This window comes from Balaenoptera musculus, chromosome 16 (assembly GCF_009873245.2).
Source record: "Balaenoptera musculus isolate JJ_BM4_2016_0621 chromosome 16, mBalMus1.pri.v3, whole genome shotgun sequence".
NCBI classification, from domain to species: domain Eukaryota; kingdom Metazoa; phylum Chordata; class Mammalia; order Artiodactyla; family Balaenopteridae; genus Balaenoptera; species Balaenoptera musculus.
Window position 1 is genome coordinate 32,855,524 of NC_045800.1, and position 13,956 is coordinate 32,869,479.

At 46.0% G+C, this 13,956-nt stretch overlaps 1 protein-coding gene across 1 annotated transcript in view; it reads left to right on the forward strand.

Moving 5' to 3' along the window:
• The first annotated feature begins 202 nt into the window (after positions 1–202).
• The window catches only part of PDLIM1 (PDZ and LIM domain 1), a 47,363-nt gene continuing 33,609 nt past the window's right edge, over positions 203–13,956 (forward strand). The window contains exon 1 of the mRNA XM_036828131.1: positions 203–420. Within this exon, the coding sequence (XP_036684026.1) occupies positions 325–420 (96 nt within the window). The 5' untranslated portion in view covers positions 203–324. The remainder of the gene's footprint in view (positions 421–13,956) is intronic.

Genomic DNA, 13,956 nt, shown 5'->3' on the forward strand with positions numbered 1-13,956 from the left:
GGGGCCGGGGCGGGGCTGCTGAGATCCCGAGACCCCCGAGCTGACCCCAGGCTCTCTCTGCCCGACTCTCGGCCAGGCCCTGTGCGGGCGCCAAGGGCGGGGGGGCAGCTGCGGACCGCGGGCGGGAGGACAGGCGGGGCAGGCGGCGGCGACGCGGCCTGGGCGGAGCCGCCCCCGCCCTCCTCCCGCCCAGCTCCCGCCCGCCCCAGGCTCCCCCGACCCGCGCCGCGCTCTCTTTCTCCGACAGCTGCCGGGGAGCCCAGCGCGCCGCTCCGCGTCCTGCCCCGTCTGTCCCCGGGAGTCGCCGACCGCCGTCGCCGCGCCATGACCACGCAGCAAATAGCGCTCCAGGGCCCGGGACCGTGGGGCTTCCGCCTCGTGGGGGGCAAGGACTTCGAGCAGCCTCTCGCCATTTCCCGGGTAAGAGCAGCCTGGGACGCGCGGGGAGCGGGGCCATCCCGGGCTGGGGAGCGGCGTGACCCAGAGGGGACCTGGGGCGGCCGGGGCCCCGCGGGCGCTGTCGGAGACGGCGGCTTCCGGAGCCCGGGACGGAGCCGGGGTGGCCGGGCGCAGCCAGGTGCGCCAGGTGCGCCGAGCGCTTTCCGCGCACCTCGGGCCCGCAGCCCCCGCCGCGCTTGCCAGACGCCGCGCTCCCAGGCGAGCCAGCCGGCTGCGGAGCACCACTTACCGCGTCCGCGGGGCAGAAAGGCGCAGTTTTCGTGCCTTCGCTCCGGAAGCGTGGCCGGCGCGTGGACGCGCTTTGTCAGCGGGTGAAAGGCTCAGGGTCCCCACAGATCCCGCACCCTGGGAGATAGCGCTTCCCCGTTCTAAACAAGCCGCAGAGCGGCGGAAAGCAGTTTGGAAGTAGCAGGAACCACCTGGAAAGTGAGGTGGAGAGGATGGGAAGTTTACTGGGGCGGGGGCGGGGAGGGCGAGTGAGGTTAAACGCAACAATCGAAACAACTAGTTTCTCACTCTTTGGACTTGATCCATGGCCAGGTTTTACCTCTCTAATGTCTTTTGGAGCAATGGCGGGATTTTGGAAACAGACCAACCCGAATAAACCCTCTTGGACATTCCACTACTTCGCGGGAGATGGCCGTGCCATATTTCTGCCTGGCATATCGGGATTATCAACTGATCAGCCCTTTTCCCCCATAAATAGGGGTGCGGTGGGGTTCCCACCTTATGTGTTTGTCTGGGGGAAGCTGGTGCTTGAAAAATTCTCAGAGGGTCCTCATCTGTTTGGAAGGGCCCAGGTTCAATCGGAGACGACCAGGTCCATCATCTCCAAATAAAGCGGAAGCCTGAGGGAGACCCAGACTCATTGTTTGGAGGCCCAGGCTTTGGTCATCTAGTCTGGGCTAAAGGCAAGGTTGATGTCCCACTGAGAGTTGCTACATTCAATGTGCCACCAAAAGGCGGACAAGAAATATTTTTTGACTGAATGAAAAAAGGGAGCGCAAAGCACCCTCTGGTACCCAGCTTTGCTAGGCCTATCATTCCATTCTTGGGCTCATCTGCTTTCTGAAGATGACCCTAGACCTGCCTCCCCAGCCATCTGAACATTCCTCCTTTTTCTTGGAGGGGGAGGGTGGAGAGGGAAGGGGAAGATCCCTATGGGTCTTTTTGACTTAGGTCCTTGCCTCCAGCCCCCGAAAGAATATGGTGGGAGGCACAGGAGGAAAAGAATTGGGGCTTCCTCTTTGGCTTCTCTACAGCCACAGTCCTACCCACATTTCCTTGCAGGTGGGCCCTAGTGGAGTGATGTCTTCTCTGACCATCCCACTCCCAAAAGGGGCAGGTGCTTCAGTTCTTAGGCCCTGTCTTCTCCCTGTCTTCCACCTGCTGTCCCCAGGGGACAACTTTGATTATTCTTGCAGGTACATGCTGTCTTCCCAGCCACCAGCCAGATTCCTCAAGCGCAGAAACTGTGCCTTCCCCAAATCTGGACCCCTGCCCCCAAGGCTGGCACCGAGCTGAACCTGGCTGTGCCCAGTAAATCTTTGCAGGCTTATTAATAAATGCTTATCCAGGGAAGGCACATTTAGACTCGCTTACCTCATAGTCCATTTGTCCCCACTCTTTGTGTCTATAATTAACCTGTCAGCCGGCTCAGCTTCTGAATTTATGTATGACATGAAACCTTTTCTTAAGAACTGGAGAATACGGCTTCCTCCAAGGAGCCGGAGCTGGAGCTGGAGGGACAGATTGGGGGTGATTTAAAAAAAAGAATTGAGAATATATTGGCCATCTGTTAAAAGGGCAATTACTGCCTGTTTTTAAAAGACTTAATGTAAGTGGCCCTGTGCAGGAATGATGGTATGGGGTGGAAAACACAATACTGTGAATTCTTTAGTTTGTACCCTCATCTGTTTGTTTATTTTTTTATTAGCACGTCTCATGAGCATATAGCATATTCTAGAAACTACAGAGCAAAGCCCTGGAGTCCCAGAAATGAGAAGACACGGCTCCACTCTCAAGGTGTTCATGGTTCAGTGAGGGAAGCTAATCTTTATAACGCCCTGGGTTGTGCTTTAATTGAAAAGTGAAAGTGACTCAGAGGAGGTGACATTCTCTTGCTGACAGTAATTTACCTGTTTATTCATCTCATTATTCCCACATGGAAAAAAATGTGGGCCTCCTAACTTCCTGGGAATGGGAAAGTCATTGTCATAAAGGGTCCCTGAGGTAGCTGTCTGAGATCTGGTATAGGTTTGATTTTTGCTTCTTACTTGAGCCGTACCTGGGGTGAGTCTTCTACTGTCTGTAGCTGCCTTTTTTATCTCTGCAATGGGGATAACTCCAGCTATTGGCTGTGAGTTAAGGTATGTGAGATTGCTCTGTAAACAGTGAACAGTAGTGAGGAGGTGTGAGCATCCACGAAATTATACACACGTTCTGGTTGGTAGGTGTGCTACATTCATCATTCGGGGCAGATACAGTTTGCTATGGTTTTCTATATGCAGACTTTGAGTCTCCACACCAAAGCAAACCATAAAATTAGGCTGGGAAAGGAGTGCCTTTTATTTAAATAGCTATGTTTGCTTTCTCTTGCATGAATTATTCTGGTATTGGCTTCATTCTTTTGTCAAACTACTAATGCTCCTGAATATAACTCTGTAATCTTGTATACTTGAAATTATTTTTTTCTTTTTTAACTTTTTTATTGTGAAATTAAAAAGGTCATAAACTAAAAATGCACAGCAAATGGTTATAAAGTACATACCTGTAGAGTTACCACCCAGGTCAAGAAATAGAACATTGCCAGGACCTCAGCAGCTCACTAACCTACCTCCTTGTTTTTAGCCAGTTTCTGAACAGAAACAAACAGAACACATTTGTGTGTGTGTGAATAGCTGCTTTTGTTCCTCAATATTTTCATCTTTATTATTGTGATACACTTAAAATTTCAATCCAGCTCTCTAACTTTGAATGGACATAAACTATCTTTCTTCCTTTTACCAGTTTCTCATTTAAGCCTCTACCTTGGACTCCCTGACGATCCAGACACATATTTGCAATTGTCCTCTGAGATTTTTTTTTCTCTGTCAGTTCCTGCTCCAGGTCTACAGTTGTCTATCTCCTTGAGTTGGGTTTTTTTTTTTTTTTTTTTCCCCTTGTCAATTTCTTATTTCCTCTAGTTGCCTTCCATGGAAGTCTTCAGAGAATCCACACCCAGGCCAAAATTGCTGCTGAGTTTATGTTGACTGTTTTTCCTCTCCCAGCAACTGACAAAAGGCAGGAAGGGGCGGGGCCAGAGATAAGGAGATGCTCTCGGTGGGAGGAGTTGCTCATTTGCCTCTCGAGTCCTGGGGAAGTCTTTGCTAAGAGCCTCTGGTTTTCGCTCAAGTATCCTAAGGAGTGTTTAATAATGGATACTCTGTAGTCAGAGGGTCTTTTCTGACTTTAAAGAGTGTTATTTCCAGACTCAAGTAGGCTTACATCATGGCCTTAAGGTCGAAAGAGCAGGGCTTATCTGTCAGATTGTGAAAAGTGAGAATCGTCCATAAAGGCTCATTATGCATTAATGGCCCTTGCTGGGTACTCCCTCATTCTGTGAAATTGATCACCTGGGAAATATTAGCTGCTCCAGCTGATCTAAGGAGAGGAGGAAGAGGATGAATTACAGGGAATGGCTTGGAAGTGAATGCTTGAGCCTACTGGCATGAAATTCACCAAGCCACGTTATGTCCCCTTGACCAGAGACCCTGCCCCTTACCCAAAATCCTGGATGCCAACCTTGCTGGTTTGTCTTTGAGGAGGAGAGAGCGGAGAATGGTGTTAAGGTATTGCAACGGGGCAGATAATTGAGAGGAGGTTATCATTTAACCACTGAGATCACTCTCCTACTCTGATCAGGACTGGGAAAAGCACCAGAATTGCTCTTGTGCTGGGACTAGTTAGGAGTGGCTTTCAACCTGTGCTCATTCCCTAGGCCGTACCTTGCCATTGCTCCCTGGAGGAGAGGAAAATGGGTATTCTTTGCCTTTTACAGGGGAGAAGCTCAGTGCCCATAGGTTAGGTAATTTGAATTTTCAAATTTTTTCAATGAATGAACTACTTCTTAACTTCTTTGTAAAGGAAAAGGTAAAGGCTCATTAAAAATGAGCAAAAGCCTATATCAGAAAATTAATTTTTAAAGGATGATTTGACTTCCAGTATGTCTCAGAGGAGAGCCTGGAGAAGCTGCCAGAACTTCTGTATGGTGCCTGGTAGAGTGTCCAGGGCAGGAACTCGGGCTGAACTCCAGTCCTGAACACCACACTGGGTGACCCCAGGTATGTCACATGCCTTCTCTGGGGCTCAATTCTCTGTAAAGATAAAATAAAATAATAAATAAGCAAACCAATGGTTTTGTACCCTTTGAATATGAGGGCCCCCTTTCTTTTATTGTTAAAAAGTGTCCCAACCTCTCATATGACATTAATTGTACCTTCAACCACCAGTTGATGAGAAAACATAATATGAATTCAGAAATGTTTTCAGATGAATTTGGGTTGTGTTATTCATCTGTGAATATCTATGCCCAAATGACTCTTATGTTAATCACAAGAGCCTCCATTTACACTTGGAAGATTTGTGTGAGCGTATTTATTTGATTGGCTTGCAGCAATGACCATAGTTAAACTGTATATAAGACTTTTTATATGCCAGGCAGTGTTCTAAGCTTAACATAGTCTTTCAGTAATCCTTACAAGTATCTTGTGAGGTAGATACAATTAAGATACCCATTTTATAGATGAAAAAACTGAGCCATGGAAACATTAGGTACTTTGCCCTTGTCATACAGTAGTGAGTGGATAGAGCTGGAATTCGGCTGAGCAGTCTGGCTTCAAAGCCCATGGCCTTAACCTCTATGTCATAATAATGTTTTAACAGTAGCTAATATATTTTGAATGGCTACTCTGTGCTAGGTGTGCACTTGCATTATCTTTTTCTGTACTCCCCACAACCCACGACACCGGGACACAGGACACACAATACATACAGTAAATTGAAGAGCTGGGATTTGAAGTCAGACAGATTGACTCCCAGGCCAGCTTTAACCACAGTATTCTGCCCCCTGATAAGCCGTAACTGTCAATATTTCATTGATGATAATATTACCCAGCACCCAGGTCTGAGAAGTGCTAATGGCGGGGCAGTCATCAACATGAGGGGTAGGACTCTCCTGGGCTCCTCACCCCAGAGCCCCTCATGCCCATGGGGGTTGGCTGGGGTGGCCTCAGCCTGAGTGCATCCTAGAGAGCAGCACCTCCCCTTCCTGTTTCTCCTGAAAAGCTAGAAGCCATGGCCCCACCTGGGAGAACTGACAGACCAGCCATAGGATTCCATGGCCGTGTGGGCAGGGAAGAACAGAAGAGCAGAGGAATTGGATGATTTGCCAGAGAAAAGCCTCTGTAGGTGGCCAGGAGGGGATTTGGGGGCAGTTTTTATGGCAAATGAAGATGACCAGGGAGTGGACAGATCCACCTTGCCCAGCCAAGGATGGGCCTGCGAAGTGGCGGCCAAGCCAAGTCCAGGACAAAATGTACCCATGAAAACCTAAGACGAGAAAGGTAATTTCTGTATGGCACTTAGCACCCTGTGTGATTGTTGATACTGTTATTAGCACCAGCGTGGGTGAAGTGGAAAGCTCATCTGTAACTGAGGTCCGTGGTGTATTTTCATATGTGTAGTACACTGCCTTCTCAGTAAATGCCATAAACATGAAAAACACCTTTCTGAAGAACACTCTGGTCTTGTAGGAGGCCAGGTTCTTGACCAAGGACTCGGCCTAATTTTAATAGGTATGACTACTCATGTCATACCAGATAAGAAGATAAGGACATAGGTATGACCTATATAGGATAAAGTTGTCAAATGCATACAGATAAATTCAGGTGATGCAGCAATGATTTACATCCATTTCTTAAAAAAAAATTATATAAAAATAAAAATACTTACACTTCCACAGCTGTACGTGATCAGACCCTATGACCCAACAATTCTCCTAGTTAACTGCTCAATAGAAATGTGTCCGCATGGCACCAAAAGACACGTCAAGAATCTTCAAAGCAGCACTATTCACGATAGCCCCAAACTCGGAACAATTCAAGTGTCTAACAACAGTGGAATGGAGAAATAAATGGTGGTATATATAAATGTATTTATAAACATATAAATAATGATATGAAACACTGCAGCCGTGAGAATGAAGGAATTACAACCATGCACAATGGCACGGATCAGACAGGCAGACATATGATGTTGAGAGAAAGAAGCCAGACATAAAGCATAAATACCACATCATTGCAGTTATATATGATTAATCAGGCAAAATTAATCTATAGCGTTAAAAGGTGGGATCACAGTAACCTTTGCCAGGAGGTTAGTGATGGGAAGGAGGCACGAGGGGCCTTTGGAAGTTCAGCTAATGTTCTGTTTCTTTATTTGGTGCTGATTCCATGGGTGCGCTTTCTTTGTGCGAATCCATCCAGCTGTTTATTTACAATTCGTGTCCTTCCTGTATGAGTGTTATGCCTCAATAAAAAGCTTACATTAACAACCCTTGTGCTTATTATAAAAGATCAAATAATATAAAAATGTGGACAGCCCAAGGTAAAAGCCTTCCAACACCTTTCCCCAATCTTACTTCTCAGAGATAAACACTGTTTAACGGTTTGCTGCAAAACTTTTCAGACTTTTTTCCATTCACGTAGCATTTTTAAAAATCAAATTACCATGTCATGGTGAACTATTTGGATGTCACTGCTTTGTACTTTCTGCCTTATTTTTAATGCAGCAAATCAAGAATTAAAGCTATCTTGATGTCATGGGAAAATGAAGTCTCGGTATCAGCCTGATCTAGGTTCAAACCTTGTCTTGTCCCTGTATTAGCTGTATGTCCTCAGGCAGGGTTAGCCTCTGAAACCTCAGTGCTCTCATTTGTAAAGCGGGAATAATAGTCCTTGTCTTCAAAGGTTGTAGTGAGGAGTAAGATGATGTCTAGAGAGAGCTTAGCACTATGGCTAACACATAGAAGGTGTCGGGATACAGTGGTACTATTAAAAAAATATATTAATGGTAGCTACTGTGTATTGAGTGCTTATTATGGGCCAGACATTGTTCTAAACTCTACAAATGAAATCTCATTTAATCCAACAACAAATGAAGTTGACCCTATTATAAATTTTATTTGATAAATGAAGAAACTGAAGCAATGGAGAGTGTAACTGCCCAAGGTTATGTGTTTAGTGAACGGTTAGGATTTGGGTTATGGGTGGCTGTTATTGGGGCTGTTTAAAAGCACACGGGATTCACTGGGACTTGTATAGGGACTTTTGAGAGACTGATGACTTCTTGATCAATTAGTCAGGGTATTCTACTTTGCTATCTGCTTTTTAATTATATTCCTACCTAAGAAATGATGGTTGGTCTTTCAGACTAAGAGAGCAATAAGTCTCTTTGATCGGCCACCCCTTAGCGTTAATAGCTTCCTTTTGCACCGAGTGCGAAGTGAAGCTGGATTACTGCACAGCTCAGCTACTTGGACCTGAACTACTTTATTGCCTCATTTTCTTAAGAAAACGGTTATAGAGTAACCAAGAACATTTTGAAACATTCTTGGGGTTTTCAAGCCAACTGCATAAGCTCATACAGCTTCTGTGTCTATAATGTGGCTTCAAAGTCTGTGCCATAGCCTGGGCCCACAAACAAACTGAGTCAGAAGTCTGACTAAGGAGAGTTCAAATTCCACATCTAAATGGCATACTGCAGGGCGGGGCTCTGCTTTGTCATCCAGCTCAGAGTCGTTTAAATTTATACCTAAATAGGGACTTCCCTGGCGGCGCAGTGGTTAAGAACCCGCCTGCCAATGCAGGGGACGTGGGTTCAAGCCCTGGTCTAGGAAGATCCAGCGTGCTGCGGAACAAGGAAGCTGGTGCACCACAACTACTGAGCCTGCGCTCTAGAGCCCACTAAGCCACAACTACTGAGCCCGTGTGCCACAACTACTGAAGCCCATGCACCTAGATCCTGTGCTCCGCAACAAGAAAAGCCACCGCAACGAGAATCCTGCGCACCACAATGAAGAGTAGCCCCTGCTCACCGCAACTAGAGAAAGCCCGCGCGCAGCAACAAAGACCCAACGCAGCCAAAAATAAATAAATAAATTTATTTTTTTTGTTTTTAAATTGGGCTTCCCTGGTGGCACAGTGGTTAAGAATCTGCCTGCCAATGCAGGGGACACAGGTTCGAGCCCTAGTCTGGGAAGATCCCACATGCCGCGGAGCAACTAGGCCCGTGAGCCACAGCTACTGAGCCTGCGCGTCTGGAGCCTGTGCTCCGCAACAAGAGAGGCCGCGACAGTGAGAGGCTCGCGCACCACGATGAAGAGTGGCCCCCACTTGCCGCAACTGTAGAAAGTCCTCACACAGAAACGAAGACCCAAGACAGCCAAAAATTAAATAAATAAATAAATTTATTTAAAAAAAAAATTTTATACCTAAATACTTGGACACAGCCATTAGTTCAAAGGAGGTTGTCCCTAAAGGTACATGGCACTGAGATTGAACTTGAATTCCAAATTTCTTTATTCCAGTCTTGTTTGTATAATGTTAAAAATTACTAAGTTATCATTATTTAATATTAATACACCCAACTTGTAAGGTGATTTATAGCACCAAAATACATGGCTACAAAATTTCAAATAAAAGAACACACACCATAAGATGTAGCAAAAAATTGGGGGCTTCCCTGGTGGCGCAGTGGTTCAGAATCCGCCTGCCAATGCAGGGGACACGGGTTCGAGCCCTGGTCCGGGAGGATCCCACATGCCGCGGAGCAACTAAGCCTGTGTGCCACAACTACTGAGCCTGCTCTCTAGAGCCCATGAGCCACAACTACTGAGCCTGTGTGCCACAACTGCTGAAGCCTGTGCTCCTGGAGCCTGTGCTCCGCAACGGGAGAAGCCACCACAATTAGAAGCCCTCAGCAACTAGAGAAAGCCCGCGCATAGCCATGGAAGACCCAACGCAGCCAGTCAATCAATAAGTTAAAAATTTGGAACATGGAAGAAGAAAGAGATGTGCCAGGACCTTTCAATCAGGTGGTTTCTGTAATTGCATACTACATTTAGCTGTGAGTTTTCTGGCAGAGGCAAGATAGGAACCATGTTAAGTTATTTAGGCATCTGGAATGAAATAACTTCTGCAATACTCCATTTGCATTCAAGGACGTTGACCAGTGGTGTAGGGGATTTTTCTTTCTTTGTTTTGGTAAGAGATAGGAAAATACTATTCTAATGGCTGTTTCTTTTTTGTTTTTGGCCTCGTCCCATGGATGGCTTGTGGGATCTTAGTTCCTACCGGGGATGGAACCTATACCCCCTGCAGTGGAAGCGCAGAGTCTTAACCACTGGACCTTCAGGGAAGTCCCTGGATGTTTCTTTTAAGGGCCTTCTATGTATTTTAATAGAATGTAAGCCTTGAAGTTTTCTCTGGAGGCGCTGAGATCTTAGATTCTAATTAGTTTTTGTTTACCTGGTTAACTTCATTCAGGGAGAACTTTGGGGGGAAGGCTGGTCAGCATCTCCCTTGATGTTCCCAAACCTAGTGAGCGTCAGAATTTTCTGGGAAGCTTTAAAAAATAAAGATTCCTGGGTCCCACTGTGTAGACCAGGGGTCCCCAACCCCCGGTCCTCGGACCAGTAACTGTCTGCAGTCTGTTAGGAACCGGGCCGCACAGCAGGATGTGAGCCTCGGGCGAGCAAGTGAAGCTTCATCTGCCGCTCCCCATCGCTCGCATTACTGCCTGAACCAACCCCGCCCACCCCGTCCGTGGAAAAATTGTCTTCCACAAAACCGGTCCCTGGTGCCAAAAAGGTTGGAGACCGATGGTGTAGACTCCCCTCAGTAGATCTGAAGTGGGATGTAGAGATCTATTTATATTTTTAAAACCTGAGGGGATCTGACGACCAACTTGTTTGGGAACCATTGCCTCATCCTTGCCAATGTCAGTTTCCCCCTGAGTTATTGGTGAGCTGGGTCAATTTCTGGTCTGAAGTTTAGATGCCAATTCCAAGGGTCAAGGTTAACAATGTTCTGTGAACATTCAGGAGATTGACCTGTATTCCTGTCTGCAGATTAAAGTCAGAGAACCTTTGAACAGGGACAGTTTTTCCCTTGGGGTGGGGTGAGGCTGCTTCAGAACTGTTTAAACTGTTTGACAAGTATTTGGTTAAAACCCCTATCTCTGTCAAAAGAGTGGCAATACAATTTATCATCCAGACTGGAACACTGTTGAAAATGAAATGGGGTGCTTTTGATAATTAAGCTGGGAAAATCTGTTGCCGTCCTGGGCAAACCAGGGTGTCTTGTAGTCCTACTCATAAAACATTTCTGCATATAATTTTTTAACTAAGCCAGTGGTCACAAGCACATTTGCATGAAGGGGTTCGGAGACAACATAAAAGAGTTTTGACTCGAGGGTGAGGTAGTGGAAAAATAACAGCTGCAAGAAAGATGCTAAATGGCAGCTGGTCCCAGGTTTCTGTGTTGGGGGCAGTAGAGCATGGTGAGAACTGACAAAATGGAGAGTGTCTGCCTCAGCTAAAGGGGGCAGAGTAATTTAAATTTTGAAAAGCCAAGATTGTAGACTGGATTCATTTCATGGGCCTCCTCCAGCTTTCAATCTTGAGCTTAGGGAGTTAAAGGAACCCAATCTGGCTGTCAATCAAACACGTAATTTTAAGTGGAAGTGCCTTTGGACAAGTCCTCTAGGGGAAGCCAGCCTCAGAATGGCTGTCCTAGAGGCTGAATTGTCAACCCCTCGAATGGGTCTGCTTCTCTCAGCTGTCATTAGGGAATATCTGACAAATGCAGTCACCTTAATCTCAACAGAGCTAGGGCTCAGTGGTTGTTTCTTGGCAGTAACTGGGCAGTTGAGTCAGAGGCTATGTTTAAATTCCTTTGTTGTTCCCCATTGTTTTCCAGATAAAGTACAGTCTTGTTAAAAAGAAAATGACAGAACTCTTACAGCCTGGCCTATTTTTACATCTCCAGACTCCTCCCCTTCCTCTCCCTTCACTTCCTGTGTTTTATCTATGCCAGTCCACGTGCTATTCCTGTAAGTTGGCATGCTCTTTTCTGCCTCCTGTAGTGCCTTTGCACAGTTTTAAGCAATGCCTCCTCCAGGGAGCCTTCCCTGATTCCACCTTTAGGCTCCCATTGCCTCTTTACTTGTTTCTAGCATCAGTTGGTGTACATACCTGTCTGCCCCAGGAGACTGAACTTGACAGTGTGCTCTGCCTGAATCATTTCATGTAATCTTCACAACAGCCTTTCGATGCCTGGACTGTTATCACCCCTGTTTCATAGGTGAGAAGAGTGAGGCACACAGAGGTGAAACATCCCCCCCAAGGGTACTTAGCTCACAAGCACCAGAGACAGGACTTGAACCCTGGTCATCTAACTTCAGTAGCCACATCTTAATAAGCTACACTGTCTTTGATAACAGACTTAAGGAATGTCTATCTGATGAGTGAATGAATGAAAGAAGGAGGTAACAGAGGAGGGATAAAATAGGTATATGCCATAATACAGAGGGAGAAAGTCATCTTTTCATTTGCTGTGGCCAGTGGGTATGCATCCAGTTTTGTATAAAAGAAATATTTAGTTATTTACATGTAAATCGAAGAAAGTGGGAGAGCCACATCATAGTCCTATTCTGCGCCACTTAGAAGTGAAATTCTATGAACCTTCTTTTGTGTTTAGAAGTCTGACGGCAGTGCACAGGCTTTAATGATGCAGTATAGGGTGAATGTACAGATTGGCCTCTGAGCAAAGTGTCTGCCTGCGGGGGCAAAGGGTGAGAGAGACATGAGTGAATTCTGCAGAAGATGGCAGATTGTCCATTAGCGGAAATTGTGCCTAACCCCATTTATTCTCAGGCATCGAGAGTTGTGTGATCAAGTTGTATGGTCTCTGGGGAAGAAAGCTGGAAGAGGGTTTTTGAGAATGTCCATTGAACTAATTAATGGGCCTGTCTCTTTGGAGGAGAGTATAGGACTTGTTTTAGAAACTGAAGCTGACTCCATTCTGAGCCGGTTCTGATGGAATTTGACGGTCAGGAGGAAATCAGAACAGACAGCGGGGCATACTGGGTTAGGTGGACGGACCTCGGAGCCGCACAGCCCGCCACTCACCAGCTGTCAACCCCTGTTCCTCCACTTCCTTCTCCATGATGATGCAAATAATGTTGGCTACCTGATAGTATCTCAGGAGGACTGGGAAAGTAACCCTTGCCAAACAAACTGTGTTTGACCATAATTAGCACTCATTAACTGATAAATACTGCTATGATTGTGATGAATAGTTAGTGTGCAGTAAGGATTGGAGTCCTCCATTCATGTTGGGAACTAACCAGAGTTAGAGACACAGGCCTTCTGTCCTGAGGGCTTTTCAGTTCTGACTTTAGTATTTTATAAGGGGAGGTGTTACTGGGCCCCAGCTCAGCATAGACCAATGGAGATGGTTGTCTGACGGATGGCGAGTGGCACCCAGGCCTTGGCAGGAGTTTGCAACACTCCAGTTCCCTGTGTTGAAGGCCACAACAGATGAGTCTGCTTAATTCTGGATTTCTCTTTGGCTCTGACAGTTGGGTTTGGAGCCTCTGCTTGTGGCATTGTGGTAAAGCAGAAGGGGAATGGAATTTGGAATGAGGGGATCTGGTTTCAAGTTCAGGCTCCAACCTTTAACTGTGTGAACCTGAGTCAGTCACAGCTTTTCCGAGTTTCAATTTCCTCATCTGTAAAATTATCTTACATGTTGGTGGTTAGGTCATCATCATTATTATCTCAACTAGGAGAATGTATGTGAAAGAGCTTTGTAAAAGGCAAATCCCATAATTTGTTTAAATCCATTTCCCCCCCAGAAATAGACAGCTCATAAAAGAATGTGGACTTCATTTATGTGTGATTCCATCTGAGTCCCACCTGATGATGTTGTCTTATAACTTTCTGAGATTTCCTTTGGCTCCCCATTAATTTGGCTTAAAAAAAAATCAGACCAAAAGATAGGATGGCCAGGCCTTGATTACTCAGACTCAGGGCTCTTAAGACTGGTTCTAACTTGTCCAGGATCTGTCGGGATGTACTTAGCAGAAATGCCTCACCTCCAAGACAGTTTGAACCAAATGCTGGAAATTCCAGAGTTCTTAGCAGCTGAGCATATGAAAGTAAAAGGAAATTTCTATTTTCATTTTCTCAAGCTTTCTGCCCCCCACTGCCCCCATCTCCTCATTTTAGTTTTGTGAGTGGTGACAGTCCAGGATAGCGATGCTGGGGAAAGTGATTATTTGATTCCTTTTGATATAGTCATTTTTTTAAAGGATGGAATGAAGCAGCATGATTACATATTTAACAACCGCTAGATATTTTGGATTCAGTCACTCATCGGACAAATATTTATTGAG